The following is a 20,835-nucleotide window of genomic DNA, read 5'->3' on the forward strand; positions in this document are numbered from 1 at the left end:
CTTTCTTTGCACGTTCACTTTGTAAACTCTGGGTTGGTACTTCCACCTACATTAGCCTACGTGTGTGAGATTACATTTGTGATTAAAACGTATATAAATTTGTACTTTTATTAGGAAATGACAATTTGTTTTGCTAAATAAGACACTTATTCCTCGGCAGGGATTGTGTGGAGCCCTTTGAAGCTGCATTGAAACTGTAATTTGAACTTTCTTCCCCATTGGCCACCACTTTAGTCGTAGGGATCATCAAATCTGGACCTCGAGATCCATTTTCCTGCAGAGTTTAGCTCTTACCCTAATCAAACACACCTGAGCATGCTAATCAAGGTCTTCAGGATCATTAGAGAATAACAGGTAGGTGAGTGTGATCAGGGTTGGAGCTAAACTCTGCAGCGCATTGGACCTCCAGGGTAAGATTTGGGAAACCTGGTCTACATGGAGAAAAATCCTGTAATGTTTTTCACAAAAACCTTAATTTCTTTTCGAGTGAAAAAAGACATGAACATCTGGGAAGACATGGGGGTGAGTAAACTATCCGGACATTTTCATTTAGGAAGTGAATTTCTCCTTTAAAACTGATAAAGCAGTGCGAGTCAGAGTTTGGATTCACCACCGAGCCACACGATGGCGGTATATAAGGCAGCCCTGCATTTTTCTCCTGCAGGAAAGCGCCAAAACGCTCTTTAATTCACCCTGGCAACGGCTGACAGACGCTATGGCAACCATAGATATATATAGAATGACTAGATGTGTTATGTCGAGGTCTAGAGCGTCCGCACAGGTCGGCCATCTTACCACAGGCTGGCTTTCTGGCGTAATCAGTCGACCCTGAGGTAAACGGAGGTAAGATAAGTGACCTGCACAAACGTTAATACTCTTATCTCACTGCAATCTTGATGGATTTACAAACTGTTTGTTTTCTTACAAACATTATTAACGTGGTTATAATTCTGGATGCTTGAAGATGTTGAAATCGCAGCTTTTCTCCTCAAAAAACAAAACAAAAAACGACTTAATCATGCAGTTTAGTTGTGTAACGTTATCACGGCTAGCTAACTGTTAGGTATCCTGAGGTAAAGTTAAGGTGAGTGATCTGCACAATTGTTAATAACATTACTTTTAACTTGCTGAAATCTTGACAGATTTACAAACTGTTTGTTTTCTTACAAACGTTATTAACGTGGTTATAATTCTGGATGCTTGAACATGTTGAAATTGCAGCTTTTCTCCTCAAAAAACTGACCTTATCGTGCAGTTTAGTTGTGTATTACGGCTAGCTAGGCTACAAGCTACCCAGTAATTTGGGGCGAGGCAGAATTACGCTTTCTTTTCAATATAATACACACATTATAAACATGATTTAACTGAATTTACACAGCTGAATTACTGAAGTTATAGTAATGCTAACCCACTCTATTTCTTCCCCTCTTAACCTCACTTGTGAGGTAAACCTTTTCCAGTCATCAGCCATCCTTGTTTTTGATGTCCCACTGGCCCTCATCGCACCTGAAGTCCCAACCCAACGACTGCCCTACCATCTCTTGTTGCTGTCCCCTTGTCCAGACTTCCTGGCCTGCACAGCCTAGCGACCCACAACCTGCCAACCTATTCACTTGTCACTTCATCATCACTTATCAGGCCCAGCCAGATGAGGAACGGAACCAGCACCACTGGGGCACCTTCGTTACTTTGCTAAATTTTTAATGAAAATGTAAAAAAAAAAAAAAACTGAAAAAACAGCATATGCTGGTTAGGTATGTTTTGGTGCTGGGATGCTGGTTTTAGCTGGTTTATGCTGGTCCTTGACCAGTAACATGACCAGCATAAACCAGCAAAGGACCAGCATATCGAGCTAAAACCAGCATCCCAGCACCAAAACATACCTAACCAGCATATGCTGTTTTTTCAGCAGGGCTAACACCTCTGTCCAAACATTGATTTTAATAAATCTTCAAAAATCTTTGAAAAGTGCCTTTATAATGTTTAAAAAAACTGGTTTACTACCATTTCATGTGTAAAAATATTTTTATTAACAATTTGGAAATACGGACTTTAGTTCTTTGTGCTGTGTCATAAGCCTTTTTCACAAAAATCGTAAATTACCTCAGCGCAGAGTTAAAGTCAGTTTCGCTACAGGTCTGCGCCTTTTATATTAATATGCTCTTGTCTCAAATAATGCCTTTTACCTTTTTTGTTTTCCAAGTTGTTGTTATATAATCAACAAAGAAACAACATTTTTACTTGTTTGTGATTTATATGGTCACTCGGACCGCTGACTCCTCAATATTATATGCGCAACAGCGCAAGCTATAGTTTCTATATTCCTAAACTCAATACAGCAATGTAATCCAGATCCAAATGGAATAAAGCCATTAATTGGAGTATTGTCTTGTTTAGTATTATATTATTTTATTATGTATATCCCTGGGCACATTATGCAACGTACATTTACACCGTAAAATGAATAATGCAAAGCAAGTAGAAAATACAATATTACTTTAATAATAATAACAACATTAATAATCGTGGAAAAAAAACTGACGTGAAGACTCATAATGCACAGCCAGCACCAAATAGACAGAACGGCAAAACTCAAAACTGTACTGTATTATAAGTGCTATCATTGATAATTAAATAAACATAGTAGGCCTATTTGTGATGACCAGAAGCTGACACAAAGTTTTTGAAAAAATGTTTGCTATTTTTAGAGTAAAACCCCGGTATATATATCATAGTATCATACTATCTATTTTGTAAAAATAGACTTAGATTCCCGAATTGACGTATGTTAAGTACGGCCGCTGCTGTCACCGGAAAAACTTTTACCCTGCGAGCACCAATCCTGAAGCCAGAAACACGGAAGTGTGAAAAAGGCTAATTGTCATCACTGTACAAGGTGGGGATTTCAACATGCAGCGTTTCTTGATGTATATTAAGGGAAATCTTGTAGGCTTAGTCTACCTATTCTAGAACATTATTCTATTTTTTAGAACATAAGATAATTATTAAAAAGTATTCAGTGTCATAACTACATATTTGACGTTTATAATAAATCAAACCATTCGAAAATCTATTAAAAATTGAGCACGTTATGGCTATTTAAAAATGACATGTTTTACTATCAACACAATATATTGGGTGAGCGAGCAGCCTGTGGTAAGATGGCCGCCATATGCGGACGTTCGACTCCGTTGGCCAGCAACGCAGACGAGACATCTAGTCATTCTATATATATATCTATGATGGCAACCACTACAGAGAGAATCTCTTCCTGACAACTAGCTGAGCCGGTATTTTCATTAAATGTATCATGATTATGAAATTAACAGTGCGCAGAGCGTGTGTCAAAAATTGTCAGAAGTAGTTATTCTGTAAAATAAGCCTAGTTAACGTTACATACGACTGAAGCGAGAAGGAGAAAAGAAAGAGAATGAGTCAAACTGTTGTTGACTGCTGAGACTGAAATTAATGGGAAGCCTGTAAAAAGTGTCTCTGTGTGATTTAGCGTCGCGTTTTGTCAATATTCCGCATTTGATTTTAATTAAGTTACAAGCGCTTCACTCCGCCTGCGGGAATGATTTAACAACTTGTGAAGCTTTTAGACGTTGTCAGGGATGTTTGCCAGGGGACATTAACCCTTACTGACCGACCGGCTTTCAGGAAACGTTCGCCAGTAGACTAGATAGCAGTGAAGAAACCCCGCACATGTCTGACTGGAAAGACGCTTTCGAGAGAAACCGCGTGATCCCTCCTCACAGCCAAACAGCCAGACAAGCTTCAGGATCTTCTCAAGGTCTACAGCTGGTCTTCAAACAGATCGATGGACTTCACATAAAACAGGTGGGTGTGTAATTCAGATACATGCTATGTAAAAGTTAAGATGTATTCTAAAGTCGTGCTACTAGTCGTAATTTCTCATATTTTAACATTTTAACCATCAGATGTAATCTTAAACCCACCAAAACGTTTACCCGTATTTCCTATTTTATAGGAAAGAAAACATGGATGAAATTACAGAATGTTATTTTAAGTTCAAATGTTCATTTTAAATGGTCAGTTTGCCATTGATAAAACTATATCATGAAGTATGTTCTATCTATCTATCTATCTATCTATCTATCTATCTATCTATCTATCTATCTATCTATCTATCTATCTATCTACCTACCTATCTATCTATCTACCTATCTACCTATCTATCGAACACAATTATAATATTTTATAATCAGTTATGAAATTCTACAATCTAAAATAATATTAATAATAATTATTATTATATTAATATTACATATTATATTATATGAATATATAAATTATTATTAATATAATAATAATACACACGCATACAATTATATTAATTGTTACATTATATATAAATAATCACTATATAAGTCAATTCTACAATCTTAAATAGATATGTATAATTAACAGTAATTGTAGTTATTGAAAAACTAATTAAAAATAGTGTAATAAATTATACAATAAAAATATTTATATAATAAAAAATATAATCAGTATATATAATTAAATAAATTAAATTTTAGAATATAAAATAAATATTTATTATGAAGTATAATAATTGTAGTAATTTAAAAAACGAAAAAAAAAATATAAATGTAATAACTATTTATTAAAATTAATAAATTATAAAAAATATAAAATCAGTATATAAATTAAGTTGTAGAATATAAAATCAATATTTATTATTAAGAAAATTAAAAAAAAAAATGTAAATGTAATAATCAAAGAAAATATATCAGTATATAAAAGTAAATTGTAGAATATAAAATACGTATTTATTTTATATATATATATATATATATATATATATATATATATATATATTAAATAATAAAATTCATATTATTAAAAATATTTTTGTAATTGTAATAATAAAAAATATATTCAATATATATATAATTAAATTGTAGAATATAAAATAAACATTTATTATTAATAATAATTGCGCACACACACACACACACACACACACACACACACACACACACACACACACACACACACACACACACACACACACACACACACACACACAAAAATATATATATATATATATATATATATATATATATATATATATATATTTGAAGTTTAAAGTGGGCAGTTAATATGACTTCATAAAAATTGTATAATTGTATATGCCCTTACAGAGATTCATGTTTTTGTTTTCTTTTTTCCCCTTTTCTTCCTGTGGTTGACATGACAACAGTCAGAGTCACCGCCCTCACTCCAGTATCAGCTGCGTGTGACCCTGTTTGACTCGGGTCACCAGCACTTCTTCGGACGCACATGGAAGAGCGGCTCACACTCTGTCAGCGGCACGCAGGGTCAGAGCGGTCGAGTGCTCTTCAATGAGGTAGGGTGACTCATTTCTCACTGACTGATGATATTTAGTGTTATTTCATGATGCAACACCTTTTCATGCTTGACTAAGGGTGCTATCCATTCAGACGGTGTCTTATCTTCATGCCCTATTCCGTAGAGAGGTGACCTCTTTAAAGTGACAACACAAAATGGATTGCTGAATTACAGTAGTTTGAGTTGTGCATCTGTACAATGAAACTGTACAACACATGACTCTCAGTAAGCTTGTTGAGCAGGAATCTGATCTTAGGCCCTGTACAGCTTTTGTGCTGTGTCAGTCTTGTTGTCTCAGTCTGTAGAGGGAGTATTTATGGGAACAGGGGTCAGTAAGTCTAACACATCCAGGGCTCAACAAAAGGGATTTTTTTCTGGACCAGTTTAGTTATTTACTCGCACTGTTCTTTTCCACAGCAAATGTGATAAAAATGTAATGTATTAAAAAACATACACTACAAGCCAATAGTTTTTAAATAGTAGGATTTTTAATGTCTCTTCTGATCACCAAGCCTGCATTTATTTGATCCAAAGTATAGCAAAAACGTATAAATAATAATAATAAATAATTTTACTATTTAAAACAAATGTTTTCTTTTTTAATATATTTTAAAATGTAATTTATTCATGTGATCAAAGCAAATTTTTCCGCTTCATTAATATAGTCTTTAGTGTCATATGATCCTTCAGAAATCAATCAAATATGCTGATTTGCTTTTCAAGAAACATTCATTTTAATAAATATTATTAATATCAATATTTAAAACAGTTGGGTAAATTTTCATGATTTTTTTGGTAAATGGAAAGATCCAAAGATCAGCATTTGTCTGAAATAAAAAAGCTTTTGTAACATTTTACACTATATCTTTCACAAGCTTGGAGTCACTATTTTTTTATTTTAATTTTTTTGGGAAAGAAATGATAGAAATTAATACTTTTATTTAGCAAAGATGCTTTAAATTGTTTGAAAGTGATGATAAAGACATTTATAATGTTACAAAAGATTTCCATTTCAGATAAATGCTTGTCTTCTGAACTTTCTGTTCATCAAAGAAACCTGAAAAAATTACACTCTGCTGTTTTCAACAATAATATTAATAATCAGCATATTAGAATGATTTCTGAAGGATCATGTGACACTAAAGACTAGAGTCATGATTCTGAAAATTTTGCTTTGATTACAGGAATAAATTAAAATCTAAAAAAAAATTCTAATAGAAAACAGTTATTTTAAATGGTAAAAATATTTCAAAATAGTGCTGTTTTTGCTGGAACATTACAAATCTTTTTATAAATTTTGAGTGGTAGTGTATTAGAATATATAAAATGTAGAAAAAAAATATATAAATAATATAAAATGTAGAATAGTATACAAAAGTAATTCTCGCAGTTTTAGTTAATCCTCATATATTAGCCAACTAAACACAATTTTCAACAATTTTTTGCTTTAATTATTATAAGTCTGCTTACAACTGTTCAATAAACTTGTTCGGTCAAAAAATATTGCCAGTTTCTTTGCCTGTTTTGAAATCAAAACAGTCGAGTAAATGATTCAGTGACTCAGAAACTTGCAGCAATGTAATTTTAGTATTATTGATATGCTATTATATTTTTTTTATTATTATTTTGAATTGGATTTTATAGTTATTTTCTGTTTACATATTATTTGTTGTATTTTTGTTGTGATTTGTCATTTATTTATGTAAAATATGTTGGTTTCATTAAATTTGAGTTTTTCTTATTTCAAGAAATTTTGCCTTTGCAACTAGCTGAAATGGTTTTATTTTATTTAATTTTGCTTTGAACACATTTTACCGTTGAATAAAATCTGTATAATTCAGTCTTATGTTAGTGGTTATCTTTGAGTGCACATACAAATAAACCCAGTCTTTCCATTATGCCTTATGTTCTTATTTAATGTTTCAGTAATGATAGCAGTCACTCTGACTTTGAGTGCAACTTTTTTTTTTTTTTTTTTTTAATCTTTGTTACAGCTCAACCTCTAAGTTGTGCTGAAACTCTCAGGTTTGAAGTATCAGTGCTGGCAGCACACAGCACAAACAAACCGAACCCAGCAGAGTTTATTGGAGATGATAGACGTGTTCTGGCCTCTCTCAGCAAGCACAATAAAGGCCCATCTGAGGCTGTGAATTTACTGTCTAGCTGTCCAGGAGACCGCACAAATGCGCACACACTTCTGTCTGCATGCCTGGCACCACTGTAATTCACTTAAATCTCCCATTATGGGCTCTTAGATCCACCGAGTGAAAATAAAAGTTCTTGAAAATGTCCACTCTGAGTCACAGACCGTGGAGACCGCGGTTAATGTCTGCGGCACGCTCCATTTCCAGCTACTCGCTGTGCCTTTGTGTTTTATTACATGTTGCCATTTCTCCCCGAACAGCTGTGTGGCTCTGCATATTATATTGGAAATTGTCTCCCTCTTGCCTTCCTGTCAACCATTTGGATTTTTTTCTTTTATCTAATCGCCGGTTTACAGTTGCATTGCCCTGTTTTTGCCACAGCTGCCCGTGCCAAGCAAATGGAGAGAATTTATACACCACAGAACTGCATTATTTTTATTAAAAAGGTTAAATTCAGGGTTCCCACAGGGAATGCCTTTTAATGACTTTTCTAGTCATTTGTGATTACCACTGGATAAGCTTTTTAAAAAATTACTTTGAATTTAACTGATTTAGTAATGAATAATTTATTTTGTGAACTTGTTTACAAACAATTTTTGTGACTTGATATGGGAGCCTGTTTCTGCCACTGAATAAAAAAAAAGGTAATTTCACTTTTTTTTTTACAATTCTCACAATATTTTCTCACAATGGCGAGTTTACATCTCCCTTTTTTGGATCTGAATCTCCTAATTGCTTAATACAAACTTGCAATTCGAACTTTTTTTTTCTCAGAATTGTGATATATAATCAATTTTGAGAACAGATCAGTCTTTTATTCCCCTCAAAATCAGACTTTATAACTAACTCGCATTTGCGAGTTAATATCTGACAATTTTGAGGAAAAGGTCAGAATTGCGAGAAAAAAGTCAGAATTGATATCACACTGTTCTGACTTTATTTCTCAAAAAAGTTTGAATTTCTCATATCAGTCTTTTTTTCCCTCTCCTCAGAAGTGGACTTTATAACTTGCAGTTGTGAGATTATATGTCACAATAATGAGAGCCAGAATTGTGAGTTTTTCTCGCAATTCTGACTTTATAATTTGCAATGCGAATTTATCATGCATTTCTGACTTTATAATTCGCAATTCCAAGTTTATATTTTATAGTTTATATTGCACAATTCTGATGGAAAATAAAGTTTGTATACATAATTCTGTGACGGAAAAAAAAAGTTACAATTATAAGATAAAAAAAATCGCAGTAACCTTTTTAAAATTTTTACTCAGTGGCTGAAACGGACTTCCATTGACTTGAATTCACCACCAGGTCAAACATTTCATAATTAATGCAATAAAATGTGAAAAATGTGTTCACGATAATGTCCATGATTTTTTTTCCATGACATTTTATTAGTTTCCATGACTTTTACAGACCTGGAAAACTCTAAAATTATATGATATTATTTATTTATTTATTTATTGTATATTTTTTTATTTAAAAAACTATAAATATATTTATTTATTTTTAAAAATATTTATTTTTATTTTTATTTTTTAATGGCTGCTGAAAATGCAGCTTTGTCAACATACAATATGAATTACATTTTTAAATGCATTCAAATATTTTTTTAATTGTAATGATATTTTACAGTGTTATTGTTTTTAATCTAATTTAGATAAAATAATTTCAGCCTTGCTGAGCATAAACTTTTGAACAGTAGTTTATGCATTACCACATCTGGCAATGAAAAAACAAAACTAAACAATACAATACTTCTACGGCATTTAATAATCTTAGTTATTGTTAATTTCAACATTTACTCATGCATGATTAAAATCACAGTATGTGTTTGTTAACATTAATGCATTGTGAACTAACAATGAACAACTGTATTTTTATGAACTAACATTAATGATTAATAAATAGTGTAAATGTATTGGTCATTGTTTGTCTTTGTATGTTAATACATTTTAACAAATGGCACCTTATTGTAAAGTGTTACTGGTACAAGTTATGATGATGTGCTAATGCCCTGACCAGTGTTTGTTTAGTAGACAATTTGGATATCTTTGTTTTGAATCTCTGCATCAGCAAGGGACCGAGTATCATTCTTATAATTAGGCTTGAACCATTTATTATCTTGTAGTCCTCATAAAAACACCTACCACTAGCAAGTAACTTGATTATTTACTTCCCAAAGTCAAATGTTACTTGCATTCTGTGCTTGAGGAGAGTTAATTTTTGATCTTACTCGTACCCCAGTGTTATTCACTAATTAGCTTGGCTAATTCATTTTCCGCTGTCTAACGCAGAGTGAGAGGTTCTTGTTTATGAAATTGCGATGTGCTAATTTCCACCGATGTCAGTGTTGAAGCCGAATAAAACGTCTGCTCTTCTGTGAAACCCCAGGAGCGGCAGCAGCACAGAAGAGGGACCGTGAGATCACATAAGGTCTGTCAGACATGATGGATCTGTTTTAATATACGCCTCAGAGAAAGACTCCAAACAGGGCGAGTGATTATAGAGGAATGAAGATAGAATTAAAGCGGGACTCTCCCTCTGGCCCGACTCTAATAGAGGGGTGTTATGACAAAACCGATGTTTTGTGTGGAGATGTAGGAATCGATAGATCTAATTTGTTCAGTGACCTTCCGTCTGATGGACAAAGATTTGAGGCCTGTGTTATGACTTAGGTGAAAAGGAAGTGGATTATTGGATTGAAGTCAGTTGTGAATCACTATTAGCCATATACAGTATGAGATTATGCTTAGTTTCATAAAGAAGACTTTTTTGTTGTGCATCTAATCAGATGTTTTTTATGCTAAGGGTGTTGGAGTGTCACGCCAGGGCTTTGTTTGTAAAGGTCAAGCCTGTTTAAACCCTATAAATCACAGGTTGTGTCTGGGGAACATGGGTTATTCATGATGGTTGCTACAAAGCTTTTCGGCCTGTAGAGGGCAGTGCTGTCACACAGTTGAGAGGAAGCGTCATTGGGCTGTGGGCCAGAAGAGTCAGGCTTTTTCCATTGACTCCCCCTGTGTGGTGTTAAACTGTCTCTCCTCACTGACTGTATGATGGGCAAAGTGCAAAACAGCAAAACGTGTCAACTGGGAACTGGGCAAACTGTAAAGCCATAGATATATGGGTAAATATCACAAAGAAATGCTCAGGTTATATATCATCTCTAATTCAAAAGGGGGAAAAAAAAGAAGAATAATTTGCATGAACAAAACAAAGCCTGTTATTAGGACCACTAAATTGTGCCTTGTGATAATAGTAAACACATTTTTACTCCTTTACTTTAAATTCTTAGTACTGGAATGCAGTAAATAAACAACGAAATGAATAAATAATTAAATAATGTAAACTCTCATTTCTGGAATATGAAAAAGTCTCACGCATATTATTTCGTCGATACAATTATTATTTATTTGTATTTATTTAGCATATTTTCCCCCCACCCCAAATTAGAAGGAAAGAATAAGAAATTATATTTAAAAAGTGAAGGCTGTTTTTAGGACCATTTAAAGGAGTAGTTCACTTTCAGAACAAAAATTTACAGATAATGTACTCACCCCTTTGTCATCCAAGATGTTCATGTCTTTCTTTCTTCAGTTGTAAGGAAATTATGTTTTTTGAGGAAAACATTTCAAGATTTCTCTCCATATAGTGGACTTTTGTGGTGCCCCGGAGTTTGAATTTCCAAAATGCAGCTTCAAACGGCTCTAAAACTAGCCTGGCTAACGCCAGACCACGTTATGACTTCGTCATGATTCGTGGTCTGTGAACCACATGCTCATTTTTTCGTATTTGAGGCGTGGTTTACAAATGCCCAGAGCCGTTTATTGGGCGCTACGAATGTCTATCAAATGCGCCTGTGCGTAGCTCATAGCCAATCGTTTCAATCATACCGGATGACGTATACAGAGCGATGGTTTAACGGCAAAAGTTGCTCTTTCTTTCAAAATAAACTTGCGTTCTAAACTACTTAGAACACTATCTAAGGGGCCGTTCACATGTCGCGTCTTTTGTGCGCTAAAGTTCGTTATTTCAAATGTAGACGCGCGGTATGCGCGCGCATAATGGAAGCGACGCAGTTGCGACGCGCTCACGTTTTCCATGCGCAAGCTACAGAGCGGTTTGGAAAGGAGAAAGTGACGCGCCTAGCGTTTTCCACGCGTTTTTAGGCGCGACATTTGAACGGCTGCATCAAATGATAACTTGCTGCCATGCTGGATCCATAGTTATAAACAAACTGCTTCGGTGAGTCGCATAGAAGGCGTCATCGTCTTGCTGCTCCCTCCCCGTTCTGTGATTGGTTCCCTATCTGAGGTGAAAATTTGGTCCATGGTTTCCATGCTGCCTTCCAGCGTGAATAAAATCGCGCTGCGTGGAAGGCAGCATGGGGACACCCAGGCTACTCTAAAACAATCACAGCCGAGAAAATAAGTGTCTTATCTAGCAAAATGATCTGTTATTTTCTAAAAAAAATTCATAATTTATATACTATTTTAACCTCAAATGCTCAGAGCTATATAAATTGTAAATGTTTTTTTAGAAAGTAACCAATTGTTTCGCTAGATAAGACCCTTCTTCCTCAGCTGGGATCATTTAAGGCCTTTGAAGCTGCATTTAAACTACATTTTGAAAGTTCAAACTCATGGGCACCATAGAAGTCCATTATATGGAGAGAAATCCTGAAATGTTTTCCTAAAAAAACATAAATTCTTTATGACTGAAGAAAGGACTATTGAGCATATTTACGCTTAAATTCTCATTACTGAAATAACAGTAAATGAATACATACTTAAATAATGTAATTCTCATTACTGGAAATGGGAAGAAATCCTGTGCTAATTACTAATTAATTATTGTGTGGCGTAAATTCATGTTAAAAACATGCTGCATACATTTGTGTGTGTTTGTGTGTGTGTGTGTGTGTGTGTGTGTGTGTGTGTTATTCTCAACTTTCTAACTCACCCAAACCTTTGACCTTAAAACAACTTTGAAACAATGTTACAAGCTAAATTTACACCTAATTGATCTTAGAAGCTGGTGACATATCTGTTCGACCAATTAGCACAACATTTTCTGACATTCGACAGCACTCTGTAGAGAACTTTTAGCTCTTATTAGTGCTTATTTAGTTTGCTATGCCCACATTCTGGACTCTAAATTAGAAATCCTTTATGGATAGCCAAGAGTTCATTAAATTCCGTAATTAGTTGAGAGAGGAAAGTGATTTTAAATGCGGTGTGATGTAGCGTTCTGGGATGTCCATTCATTCCTCTGGGCCGGTCTGGTTTCCTCCACGAGAGCCTCTCGGCAAGCATGCAGCCGTTGCCGTGTCAGGTGCTTCATCTCTTCAACTTTCACAGCGTTCAATAGGCTGGACCATAAGGTCCACGGATTTCCCTCTTTCAGCGTGATTCATGTTCTCAGGCTCTAAGAGCCTCGCGGATGTTTCAATACCCCTTTTAACTCTTCCACCCGTTCTGACACAAGCCTAGAGATTCATTTCAATTATATATGTGGCTCACCAGTCGTCCAGGAAATGATCAATATTTCAGCTCATGGAGAAGCAAACATCCCTGAGAGCAGCCGGTCCTTAAAGGCACTCTCCTCCTTAAGAAAAACAGGGCAGTTCTTGATGGAGAGAAGGGATTGTGAGGATTATTATCATTATTATTTGACATTTTATGTGTAATTATGACAGTATTTTTTATGATTACTGCTGGCCAAATATTTGGAATAATTAAGTTTTTTTGGCTATATTTATTTGATCAAAAATACTGTAACAGAAATATTGTCAAATGTTATTACAATTTAAAATATCTGTTTTCTATGAAAGCATGTTTCCACCACTGGCTAAAAAAAATCTATCTATATATATTATTTTGACACATAAACTCGTGGGAACGTGATATTATGTCGTGGCCACAAGATATTAATTCGTGCGAACATCATGTTAACTCATGGGAACATAAAATTATGTTGTGGCCACGAGATAATTTTGTCGAGGTAACAACATCCTTATGTCGTGGCCACGAGATGCTATGATGAGGGAAAGACATCCATTTGTCGGGGCCACATCTTCTTATGTTGAGGGAACAACATGCATTTCTTGTGGCCATGAGTTTAATGCATAAACAAACCTGCATGACCATAGTAACCCAGGATTATCAGAGATGGGTTTATTAATATTTCATTTTGAATTAAGAAATTATATTAATTGTTATAGAAATTAATACAATATTAAATTATTATATTAACATTTAGTAAACGATGTAGACGGCATTCAAAAGAAGTTTATCATGAATAAATATTACATAAAGTACATCAAATAAAATAACCCTACAAGCAACATTTTTGCATCCCACAGTCTTGTCCATTAACTGATCATCTTTTTACCTGTAATATTTGTATCATTTGTTTATAATCGTTATTTTTCCCTTTATTTCGATCTCTTTACTTAATGTTTTGAATGTAAATGATACTGTAAAGGTTCTATGACTGGGATTTTTTTTCTGGAATGCAGTGAATTTAACATATATTGTGTTTTATTTAGTCTAATTAATTGACTTGTGTTTCATTGCAGAGTGAATAATTCACATAGTTTCATTTGTAGGCTAAATCATTTATCGTCACAGTAAAATAGGACTACAAGACATTTTTATTCATCCTTCTATTAAATATGATCGTCTTTTTTCCATATTTGTATTATTATTATGATTATTATTATTATTAGTCTATTATTATTGGTTATATTTTTTATTTTCGTTTATATTCGTTTTTCCCCCTTCATTTTGATCTCTTTACATGGAAATGATACTGTAACGCTCGACATATGCTGTATGCTAGATTGTAAATGAAAACATGCTCATTTATCTTCACACACGGGCATAAATGTAATCATAAGGTCAAAACTTTATTGGCATAATTGTCAGGCGTTAAAAAATATAGCCCTAACCAGTTATTAAAATAATAATAGCCTAATAATAATAAATTATAAGTGACTTAAAGCTGAATTTTTTATATTTATTGTGTATCTCTTTACCTAAATAACATTTGTATATGCTGGTATTTGCTCATATCTCACAGTTGCGTTATAAAAAAGAATTGTGAAATATAAACTTAGCAATTCTGAACAAAAGGTCACCATTGTGAGATATTCACTTGCAATTCTGAAAAAAAGGTTTTTGTCTTGCAATTCTGACTTTATAACTCGCAATTGCAAAGTTATATCATGCAATCCTGAGGAAAAAAAAATGATTTGTGAGTTTATATTTTACAATTCAGACTTTATAACTCCCAACTGCGAGTTTCTATCACGCAGTTCTGACTTCATTTTTCAGAATTGCGAGTTTATCTCTCAATTCTGAGGAAAAAAAAGTCAGAAATTAGAGTGGCAGTGGCAGAAACGAGCTCCCACAGTTTGACTACATTTGACTATATTTTGAAGAGTAATCTCTTCCTGTGAAAGAAAAGTTGTATTTTTAGCAGTAATTACTCCAATCTTCAGTGTCGCATGATCCTTTTAAAAATCATTCTAATATGTTGATTTGGTGTTGAAGAAACATCTTTTTTTTTTTTTAAATTCATTAATACTTTTATTCAGCAAGCATGCATTAAATTTATCAAAAGAAACTGTAGAGACATTTATAATGTTACAGATATTATAAGTCAAATAAATACTGTCCATTGAACTGTCTATTCATAAATAATCTTGAAAATGTATCAGGTTTTTGTAAAAATACTGAAGTAAGCAGAAAACTGTTTTCAACATTGAAAATATTAAGAGACATCATTGATGACTAAGCACTAAATCAGCATAGAAGGATTTGCAATCAAAGGAATAATTTACATTTTAAAATGTACGTTTAAATAGGGCGGCACGGTGGTTCAGTGGGTAGCACTGTTGCCTCACAGCAAGAAGGTCCCTGGTTCGAGCCCCGGCTGAGCCGGATGCCCCTCTGTGTGGAGTTTGCATGTTCTCCTCGTGTCTGCGTGGGTTTCCTTTGGGTGCTCCCCCACAATTCCTAAAGACATGCATGGGTGAATTGGACAGTCTACATTGGCCATAGTGAATGAGTGAGTGGGTGTGTTTCAGCACTGGGGTTGCATGAGTTGGTGCAGTCTCAGGACTGGGTTGCGTCAGGAAGGGCATCCGGCGTAAAACATGTGCCAAATCGGCTGTGCGGATCACTCCGCTGTGGCGACCCCCTGATTAGAAGGGAGTAAGCCGAGAGGGAAAGAAGAAGAAGGAAATGTACGTTTAAATAGGAAAGACTTAAACTTATTTTTATTTCAGTTAGTTGCCAAAGCAAAATTTCAAATTTATCTAACAATTTAATTTATCTAATGTATATAATTAAAAAAAATAGTTTCAGCTTTATTTCTATTAATGAGAACTATGAAAAATTTGTTTTAAGTAACAATACTGTTGTCAGATGTTTTTATGCTTAACTTAAAGTCTCTCAAAAGCATTCACATGTTCTATTTTTTAAATATTGTTGTCTATGTAAATAAATACTGTAGATGTCTTTAAGTGTTGCAGTATGTCTTCCTGTTTTATGAGTGTTTTGTCCCATTTTTAACATGACATGCATTAGGCAAACACCTTTGACTGTTATGATGTGTCTCGCTATGTTTTTAGCTTCTCCTGCTGTGAGCGCTCTGTCTTTAAGACACCATGTAAAGGTCAAAGAAGCGAAACTTTAAAAAGCTTCTTAAGATGCCTGCATTCTGTTCCATTTTTCTCCGCTAGCTGTTACTGAGCTCAAAAACATTCATTTAGCTGTTTTTTAATGGCCTGAACATGTGCATTTATACATTAGAATTCAAACCCTTGACCTTGGCGTTGTTCTTGCCATTCTTACTTCTCGTGAAAAAGGAAAAAAAACGACAATGAGGAGTGCAGGTTCTCGTCAAATGAGAGGCGGCGAACGAAAAGATGTCTTTGAAGACTATGAATGTGATGAAGACAGAGAACAGAGGGAAAGAAGAATGGTTTTGTCTCCACAGTGTGTAGTGTGAAAATAATTCTGCAATCAGCACTCCCCATGGCTTCATCTGCTGCACTCGTTCTCATTCGAACATCTTCATTCCTCCTATTTATTCTCTTCTTCTCTGTATGCTCAAAGTCTTAAGAGCAGCTTGCGTCTTTGTTAGTGCGTTGTTCCCTCTTTTAAGTCCTAGAACAGCTTTTGTGTAGTGTTTTTTTGAGATGAGAGCACCATGCAGAGAAAGAGTCTTTAGAAGTGTGACGTTATGGATTTAACGGAACTATATATATGACTGACTGCTGCATGAGCTCGCAGCTCTACACGGTAATGACTCATTTTAGCAGCTGTACTTTACTTACATCTACGTGTTTTACAGTAGTTTTCACAGGAACATACAGGGTGCTGACGTATATAGACTGAGGTGAATGAGTGTAAAAGCAAATCAATTATGTTTTACACTGAAATGTCATCAGAAGTTCTCGGTTCATCAGACTTGCAAGTCTCGGTTCATCGTGCTTGTGTTTGAGCACATCTTTGAGATATAATAACAGTTAGTTCACCTGAAATTAAAGTTTTGTCATTATTTACTCGCCATTTAAGAGATTTAGACCACCTTTTCTGATAATTTACTCTTTCTTTCTTCAGTCGAACAGAAATTAATGTTTTTGAAGAAAGCATTTCAGAATTTTTCTCCATATAGTGTACTTCAGTGGGGATCAGCGGGTTGAAGGTTTCAAAGCAGCTTCAAAGAGCTCTACACAATCTTAGCTGAGGAATAAGGGGCTTATCTAGTGGAACAATCTGTCGTTTTCTAAAAAAAAAATTAAATGTATATACTTTTTTTTTTAACCACAAATGCTCGTTTTGCATAAGCTCGACCTCAGTGTTTATGAAGAGAACATGAAAAAAAAAAAAAAAAAAAAGTCAAAAGGCCTTTCCAAAATTATAAATTGATTTGCATTTTAATGAGTGAAATAAGTATTTGACCCCTTTGCAAAGCATGACTTCGAACATTTGGTGGCAAAAACCTTGTTGGCAATCACAGAGGTCAGATGTTTCTTGTAGTTGGTCACCAGGTTTGCACACATCTCAGGAGGAATTTTGTCCCACTCCTCTTTGCAGATCCTCTCCAAGTCATCAAGGTTTTGAGGCTGACGCTTGGCAACTCGAACCTTCAGCTCCTTCCACAGATCTTCAATGGGATTAGGGTTTGGAGACTGCCTAGGCCACTCCAAGACCTTAATGTGCTTCTTCTTGAGCCACTCTGTTGTTGCCTTGGTGGTGTGTTTTTTGTCATTGTCATGCTGGAATACCCATCCACGACTCATTTTCAATGCCCTGGCTAAGGGAAGGAGGTTCTTACCCAATTTTTGACAGTACATGGCCCTGTCCATCGTCCCTATAATGCGGTGCAGTTGTCCTGTCCCCTTTGCAGAAAAACACCCCCAAAACATAATATCTTCACCTCCATGTTTGATGGTGGGGATGGTGTTCTTGGGGTCATAGGCAGCATTCCTCCTCCTCCAAACACGGTGAGTTGAGTTGATGCCAAAAAGCTTGATTTGGTCTCATCTGACCACAACACTTTCACGCAGTTCTGCTTTGAATCATTCAGATGTTCATTGGCAAACTTCAGACGGGCCTGTACATGTTCTTGAGCAGGGGGCTGCAGGTTTTCAGTCCTTCATGGCGTAGTGTGTTACCAATTGTTTTCTTGGTGACTATGGTTCCAGTGCCTTGAGATCATTGATAAGATCCTCCCGTGTAGTTCTGGGCTGGTTCCTCACCATTCTCATGATCATTGAAACTCCACAAGGTGAGATCTTGCATGGAGCCCCAGACCAAGGGAGATTGACAGTTATTTTGTGTTTCTTCCATTTGCGAATAATCAGACCAACTGTTGTCACCTTCTTACCAAGGTACTTGGTGATGGTTTTGTAGCCCATTCCAGCCTTGTGTAGGTCTATAATCTTGTCCCTGACATCCTTGGACAGCTCTTTGGTCTTGGACTTGGTGGAGAGTTTGGAATCTGATTGATTGATTGCTTCTGTGGACAGGTGTCTTTTATACAGGTAACAAGCTGAGATTAGGACCACTCCCTTTAAGAGGGGAACGTACAAAATCAGCAAGGGATCAAATAATTTTTCCCCCTCACTGTAAGACCCTGATTTCTTGGCTGGGATTGTGTAGAGCTCTTTGAAGCTTCATTGAAACTGCAATATAGACCTTCAACCTGTTGATCCCCGTTGAAGTCCAGTATAAGGAGAAAATTCCTGGAATGTTTTCCTCAAAATCCTAAATTTCTTTTTAACTGAAGAAAGAAAGACACAAACATCTTGGATGACATTGGGGTGAGTAAATTATCAGGAAATTTTATTCTGGAAGTGAACTAATCCTTTAATCCTTTTATAATAAATAATTAGGTAGAAATAGAGTAAAAAGCATTTTTAAAAACCTTTGAATCCAGTGAATTGTGAACGACTGGAAAACCCATGGAGACAAATACTATTGTAGACATTTAGTAGACCTTGGGGTCACAAAGAAACACTAGCAGTTAATCTGCATAATGCTTTATTATGCTCTTCTTCACTATTATTCCCAGTCCTCTCTGTAGTCTGTACTATGACAACTGACTAAGAACATGAAAATGATTTGTGTGCTTTGACTTTTCAGACTGTGCATCTTGCTTGCCTGAATATGATGTGTAAATCATGCTTAGTGCGTAAATTATGAGGTTCCAAAATAAGGACTGGTGATGGATTCTGCAAGTTTGGTGGGATTCAGTGGTGACAGAACATAAACGCAAAAGAGCGTGCTTAACACCCAATCAACACTTAAAGCAAGTGACATTACAAAAATACTACACTGCTCAGAAAAATCAACAACATCTGAAGTCACACTGACAGTGTCGTTGATTATGATGGGAGGGGTTTTATTTTGTTGATATAGTGTTACTAAAATAGTGTTGATTTTCCTATAAGGATTGGGTTTAGATAAAAATTCATCTTTTTTTTTAAAAGCATGTTATTGTGAACGGCAAGGTCACATTCAGATCAACCAATGCATAGAATCAAGCCCAAACTTATCCAAAAATGTTTTTCTTTTTTGATAATCACATTTACTTGCATTACGATACATTAACTTATTTAATTTTAAAACAAGATTTTTTTTTGCTAGAAAGTTATTTTTTTTATTTCATGAGGATAAGCTATTGACAGCATTTAGTATTAGTATTGTATCACACATAATTAGAATTAGTAATGATAAAAATTTTCAAGAAATAGGCTATATGTATATCAGAAAATTCTGCTTTAAGTTATGCAATCATCAAAGTAAATGCTTGGAAGTCTCTTGGAGAAAATGATTATGCTTACAACATTTTTAACACTGTTAGAAGTAAACTGCGAGTGGCTATTTTTCTATATGCCAAAGCTATTAACTATACATTAATGCTTTTGTCAGGTTAGTCTTTTGGCATTGTTGAATCTTGTTCCTTGCTTGCATCCTTGTGAGCAGCTGGGCTGTAAAACCTCTTTTTTTGTTAACTGTTCTGTGTACATAGTTTGTTTGAAGGTGAGGAACGAGACAATCTGGTTTCAAGCTCTTGAACACAGGCAAGGGATGGCTGGATTGTTAGTGGCCTCTACAGTGACGTTTCCCTTTGAAATGCTGTGCAGAAACAACTTTATCAGGTCTAATTGCTTCTCTGCTCAAGGAGCGCTCTGAGGTCTCGCGCCTATGAGAGAGTGCAAACAGCAGATCTATCCACAGCACAACTGTGGACATTACATCTCTGCCATTCACTCCCAATAGGCTTTTAGAGAGACTCTTTTAATGTAGCTTGTGTTTTGCTGGAAATATGCAAATTGCTGCAACTCCAGTAGCACTTATGCCAATGTTTTGAGAGATTTTGTGTATTTAGCGAGCTGACAGAGATGTATGCCCTTCTCTTCACAGAGGAAGGAGCTGGTGTGCGCGTACATGTGAGCTCATACATTCTCAGAAGCGTTGCCGCAGCCCTCGCTTCAATCCTGTGGTGAGTGCAGGGTTTCAGCAAATTTTCCAAATCATTAAATTAGGGCTTCGTCATAATCTTGTGGTGAAAATGCAGACCGGTGCAGATGTATAATGGCCCACAGATTATTGCTGTGAAAATGCAGGTTAAAATAATGATCATATTTATTTGCTCAGCTTAAAGATGACCCTGTTTGTGGATCAGAAGTTCTGAAAAGCAGAAGAACAGAAAAATGTTTTTCTTTTATTGTGAAGGTGAAACATAGTTTGCAGTAAGAACATTACATCTTTGTTATGGCGAATAACAAA

At 35.1% G+C, this 20,835-nt stretch overlaps 1 protein-coding gene across 1 annotated transcript in view; it reads left to right on the plus strand.

Annotated features, from left to right (window-relative positions):
* Positions 1 to 3,272: 3,272 nt before the first annotated feature.
* Positions 3,273 to 20,835, plus strand: part of nphp4 (nephronophthisis 4) — a 239,143-nt gene continuing 221,580 nt past the window's right edge. Inside the window, exons 1-2 of the mRNA XM_073819843.1 lie at positions 3,273 to 3,840; positions 5,231 to 5,377. Of these exons, the coding sequence (XP_073675944.1) occupies positions 3,706 to 3,840; positions 5,231 to 5,377 (282 nt within the window). The 5' untranslated portion in view covers positions 3,273 to 3,705. The remainder of the gene's footprint in view (positions 3,841 to 5,230; positions 5,378 to 20,835) is intronic.

Source organism: Garra rufa, chromosome 15 (genome assembly GCF_049309525.1).
Source record: "Garra rufa chromosome 15, GarRuf1.0, whole genome shotgun sequence".
Classification (NCBI taxonomy): Eukaryota; Metazoa; Chordata; class Actinopteri; order Cypriniformes; family Cyprinidae; genus Garra; species Garra rufa.